The 5,797-nt window shown below is 44.9% G+C and overlaps 1 protein-coding gene across 2 annotated transcripts; it reads left to right on the top strand.

Annotated features, from left to right (window-relative positions):
* The first annotated feature begins 3,679 nt into the window (after window positions 1-3,679).
* Window positions 3,680-4,555, top strand: LOC109737631 (pathogenesis-related protein 1). 2 transcript variants are annotated; one of them, XM_040388308.2, is made up of 2 exons: window positions 3,680-3,957; window positions 4,026-4,555. In XM_040388308.2, the coding sequence occupies exons 1-2, from the start codon at window positions 3,771-3,773 to the stop codon at window positions 4,379-4,381; spliced, it is 543 nt and encodes a 180-aa protein (XP_040244242.1). In that variant the 5' UTR covers window positions 3,680-3,770; the 3' UTR covers window positions 4,382-4,555. The 2 variants fall into 2 exon arrangements, with proteins under 2 accessions (XP_040244242.1, XP_020152344.1); XM_020296755.4 differs by having other exon boundaries at window positions 3,681-3,957; window positions 4,041-4,555.
* The last annotated feature ends 1,242 nt before the right edge of the window (window positions 4,556-5,797 follow it).

Raw genomic sequence — 5,797 nt, 5'->3', positions numbered from 1 at the left:
AAATTTGCACCATCGGTGTATGCATTTTTCAAGTAAGGATTTTTCTGTTGAACAAACTCAGAAAGAATCTTGAGCATTGTATTGTTTACCATAATCCCTTTAAATACTTGCACAATATTGAGAGCTTCCTTTCTGTGTACCAGAGTGGTGTCACTTTCTATTTTACGGAGGTAGTCCTGGAACCAGAATTGCGATTATGGTTTTTGTAAGATTTTGAATATACAAGTCCTTGTACCCCTTCTCTCGTTTCGATGATCTTGTGGATTACAAATCAATGCAAAAATATTATTATATTTTCATGTTATAATATAAAATAGTAGTAGATACATGTACTCTATCATAAATGACTATTGAATAAATACAACATGGTGAAGTGCGCGGGGGGGGGGGGGGGGGGGCAAATGCCCCCTGTGCACCCCTTAATAGTGTTATGTTCTACAATCATATTTTTGTAACTTATAGGCATTAGATGTATTGGGCCCTTATTTGAGATAGCCCTAAGCGGCCGCACCTTTTGCCCTGGTGGTATCCTTCCTGATAAAGTATTGCATGACAAATTCAGATAGCTTAGTGATGTTATATTGGATAAGGGATTTCACCAGCGAGTTGGTTGCCAGAATCTTGAGAACTCGTCAGTTGAATGTGGTACAAATAGAGTCAAACGACCGATGTAGAAAACAATCCATCCAAATCTTACACAATCCTTCTTTGGAGGTTGAAACCAGGTATTTGCTCATGCAGATGTCCTCTTGACATGACCTTTGTTGTAGTACTAATGGAATGAAACGACCAATGTAGGAGAAAATCCATCCAACGATCATTTAAATGTCCTCTTGATTAGTAAGATGCATCCAACAACGAGTAGCTTTTATACTTCGGGTTTCAGAAATAGATTCACAACGTACAAGGTCTCTTTCCTCTGGGCTTACATTATTCATGCCATCAGTAACACCAACACAAACCTCTCGACGGAAAAAGTAATTAAACACAAACACATAGCAACATTAACACTCATGGAAATAACAAATCTGGAGCATAGTTGACTGGTTCGTGGATAATTGGCTACCAAGAATCTCTGGCCTTGAATTGAGGGAACCGAGGAGATGTGATGAGAATTTGGTTAGGCAATTGTTTTATCCACATGACGCAGAGGAGATATTAAGTTTATGTCTTCAGTCGTCGTCGGGGGAAGGTGATTTTATAGCTTGGCACTTTGAGAAAGATGGTTTCTTCTCGGTTAAAGCGTGTACATGCTTGTGCTTAATCTAAAGGAACGTAAAGAAGACGAAGGGCAATAGAGTGGCACTGTGTTGGGGGAAAGGAAGATTTTGGGATATTATTTGGAAGGCCAATGTTCCTTAGAAGATCGAGATTTTTGCGTGGCGTACCGCTACGAATAGTTTGTCCGTCCAGGTAAACAGAGTCTTGCACCACCAAGCCACTCTCAGGACATGCTCTATTTGTGGAGTGGAAGATGAAAGTAAGTTTCATGCACTAGTAAAGTGCCCTAAGGCATATGCGTTGCGTATGTCCATGAGGGACATATGGGATCTTCCTCGGGAGGAGGTTTCCAAGCATTCGGGCCTGATTGGTTTCTTATTCTTTTGGACCAATTGAGTGCTACTATGCGTGACCAAATTATACTCATTTCCTGAAGAGCTCGGCGTTTGAGAAATAACTTGATATTTGGTACGGGGAAGGAACTTGTCTCGGCCTCTGGTAATTTTGTGGAGAATCATTGGTCATCATTTGTTGCAATTCACTCCTGTCCAGAGGTGGACTCGAAAAATAAAGGTAAAGGTTCACAGTATGGATTAAAACTTGTTCCTAATCCTTTGGAAACTCAGGTGTTATGGCAACCCCCTTCCTCGAATTATATTAAGATCAATGTCGATGCAAGCTTTGTGGAGAGCATTAGCGCTGCAAGTGTGGGCGTGGTGGCCAGGGACTCTTCGGGAAGGTCCTCGTCTCTTCCTGGGATTACATTGGGCTTTGTAAAAGTGTGGAGGAGGCAGAACTCCGAGCATCACTTTTCACAATCCTGTCATATTAGAGACTGACTGTATTTTTGTGGTTGCGTCTCTTGCAAATGAAATAGTTGATAGGTCCCCACTGGCCGATTTGAAAAAGGAAGCGAGGAGTTTATCAAAGCTTATAAATAATTTCAAATATTCCAAGATTAATCTTTCGGCTAATGTTGTGGCCCATACGATTGCAAAGTTTAGCTTCGATAATAGATCGGATGGTATCCTTGTTAATGATGCTCTGCCCTGCGCAATGAAGTTTGTAATGAACGATTATAATAACTTTCTTAATTAATTAATATATGAGGTGGTTTAAAAAAACAGCTTAAAATGATAGTAGTACTACGTGAGTATCTCTTGCCACCGGAGGCGGAGAAGAGCGCCAACCCCCTCCCCCCCAGCCGGTACGGGGTCAACGCATAGGCTGCGACGCCATGGTCTTCCCTCCTCACCCTAATCCGAGAGTCTTCGTAGGCCATGAAGAAACCAAGGGAGCAACTAGTTGACGAGCGCTCCTTCGGGAGCCTCACAACGACCAGCGCCACTTGGCGCACTCTCAACCTCCCGCCACGTGTCTCACTCTGAGCGCTCCCTCCGGATTTTTTTATTTTTCCGCACGTGTTTTCGGCTTTTTAAACATTCTTTCCGGGGTTTTTGGACATTTCGGTTTTCCACCGGTCTTCCTTAGCCTTTGGATCAATTCTTTTTTCAAAAAACAACTATTTTTGCGCGAAAAAACGTGTTTTATTTTTTCCCCGCGAGAGTCACGGTTTTGCTTCCGCGAGAGGCACGGTTTTGCTTTTGCGAGAGTCACGGCCGTGCCTCTCGGAAACGGAGAAAAACGTGTTTTATGTTTTTGTTCGGCGAGAGGCACGGTTTTGCTTCTGCGAGAGGCACGGTTTTGCTCTCGCGAGAGGCACGGCCGTGCCTCTCGGAAACAAAAAAAAATACATGTTTTCTGTTTTTTCCTTCCGCGGGAGGCACGGTTGTGCTTTTGTGAGAGGCAAGGCCGTGCCTCTCGAAAACAGAAAAAAAACGCGTTTTCTGTTTTTTTTCCTTCCGTGAGAGGCATGGTTTTGCTTCGGCGAGAGGCATGGTTGTGCTTTCGCGAGAGGCACGGTCGTGCTTTCGCGAGAGGCATGGTCGTGCCTCTGGGAAACGAAAAAAATAACGCGTTTTCTCTTCTTCTTTTTTTCCTTTCGCGAGAGGCACGTTTTTGCTTCCGCGAGAGGCACGCTTGTGATTTCGCGAGAGGCATGGGCGTGCCTCTGTCGGAAAGAGAAAAAAAACCGTATTCCCGGTTCGGTTTTGACGCTGTTGACGGTCCCTTGGGATCACGGCCGTGCATGGGATGGAACATGGGTCAACGGTGGGTGACTCGTCTCAAGATTTCCTTCCATTTGTTAATGGGTAATAATGCAGCTGGCTAATCACACCTAGGACTAGAATAATTTCCCACGCAGATCGTGGTGCCAATTGCCGAATTGGATAGAGAACACATTGTTCCACATTGACGAAAGCGCGAGCTTTCAGACCCAACAATGAACAGCCTAGTCCACCCTGGCTCACCAGGCTCCAGTTCACTGACCAGACCCATCCGGTCAAGTTTCACCAACCCCAGCTCTCGAACCCTTATCTATAGCGCTCGCTTCTGCTCTCCATGAAGCAAAGCAGCCCTGCGCCATTACAACAACAGCCACAGCTCACATCATTTGCACCTGCACCGGTTGATCATCATTCACAGCAATGGCCTCCACCAAAAGCTGGACCCATGAGATCGAGTCGCCGGCCGCCGCCCCGCGCCTCTTCCGCGCCAGCGTCATGGACTGGCACACCCTGGCCCCCAAGCTCGTGCCGCAGATCGTCGCCAGCGCCCACGCTGTTGAGGGAGAAGGCGGCGTAGGTAGCGTCAGGCAGTTCAACTTCACCTCAGGTATGCATCACATACAGCAGTTCATCTCACCTGCAATCTGATTCACATGGTCAAAGCTTGAAACACAGTTCCCTATCTCGAAGCCATGCCCTTCAACCTCATGAAGGAGAGGCTCGAGTTCCTTGACGCGGACAAGTGCGAGTGCAAGTCGACCCTCATCGAGGGCGGTGGCATCAGCACCGGGATCGAGACGGCCACGTCGCACATCAAGGTGGAGTGGGCAGCCAACGGCGGCAGCGTGGTGAAGGTGGAATCGACATACAAGCTGCTGCCGGGCGTGGAGGTGCAGGATGAGATCACCAAGGCCAAGGGCTATGTCACGGCCATCTTCAAGGCCATCGAGGCCTACCTTATCGCCAACCCGGATGCCTACAACGACCAACTAAATCAGTCAACAGAGATCATATATATGATTAACATGTGATGTCCCTAGCTAGTTGTCTAATAAAGCCGCTCCAACCCTCAAGGAGTGACGCAATGATTTATCTGGTTATGGTGATGGTTTTTCCAGCAATTGTCTGCTTATATTCAGGGACTCATAGCACGTATGTTCTCCTTTACTACTTGAACTACACATCTCTTCCATTTTCTAACAAAATATGTTAATATGGTTTGTCTAGCACACATGACACATCAGAATTGCTCTAGCCTGCTACGGCAGTAGTATATGCAGTCAAATCAGAATTGCCACTTGCGTGCACGCCATTGACTTCATCCCGGGCGTATTGATCGTTGCTCATGTCCGGGACCTCTTCCCGATTGACGACTTCCCGTGCCCGCCGACACGTGCGGACGCTGCTTGGCATAGTCATGGCGAGGCCCATGGCGTCCTGCAGCCAGTCGACCACGCGACACCGCACGCCTGCCTCCTTCCGCCACCGCGCCGCCCCCATCAGCACCACCGCCTCCACCTGCAACGACTATAACTCCGGCCGCTGCCGCGCGTTGACGAGGCCGGTGAAGTACATTTTTTTTATAAATCAAGAACATTTTTTCATACATGCTTTACAATTTCTGAGATACATGATTCACATTTTTTTCATAATGTCAGAAATATTTTATTAAAACACGTGTACATTCTGTATATAAATAATGTACATTTTTTACAATTTCCCATCATTTATATCCATAAGGAACATTTTTTATACAGGTTAAAAATAATAATTGCAAGATTAATTTTTTTCCAAAATATATTTTTGATGTCTACTTTTTACATATACATTTGTAAAATTTCTGTATAAGTCAAAATTATATTTTAAACATGTTTAGCATTTTTCGAAGACATGATATACATTTTATTAAAATGTGTGAACATTTTTTAAAATTTCACAAACATTTTATTGTATGCTATCAAGATTTTCTTAATTAAGCTAACAATGTTTTTACATTGCATTAACATTTATTCAAATTCACAATTTTCTTAACTAATTTTACGTTTTCGAAAATATATGTAGTTACAATGTATTTTGAAAATTGGGACAAAAGAAGGAAAAATGAAAATAGGAAACAAACAAGGAAAACGAAGATCTAACCTGGAACCTACATGGACAGGCCCATTTATATAGACGGCTTGCACGAGCGCACGCTCCCTCTCACGCTAACCGACATATAGTCGCTCGCACACCGGACCCCAGATCACACCGGGAGCTCCTATAAAACAAATTAGACCGTAGCAGTTGCAATCGAGAGGTTGCGGGTTCGAACCGTAGTGCCAGCTTTTTTTGACGTTTTCCAAAAACAGAGGAAAAAATTAGAATGAGCCGGCCCAGCGCGGGGCATTGCAGGCACCCGTTTGCAAAATACACAATAATGGGCACCTGCAGCGTCAAATAGGGTTTGC

The sequence above is a fragment of the Aegilops tauschii genome, chromosome 5 (assembly GCF_002575655.3).
Source record: "Aegilops tauschii subsp. strangulata cultivar AL8/78 chromosome 5, Aet v6.0, whole genome shotgun sequence".
NCBI lineage: Eukaryota > Viridiplantae > Streptophyta > Magnoliopsida > Poales > Poaceae > Aegilops > Aegilops tauschii.
This window is presented reverse-complemented; position numbering and strand designations above follow the sequence as displayed.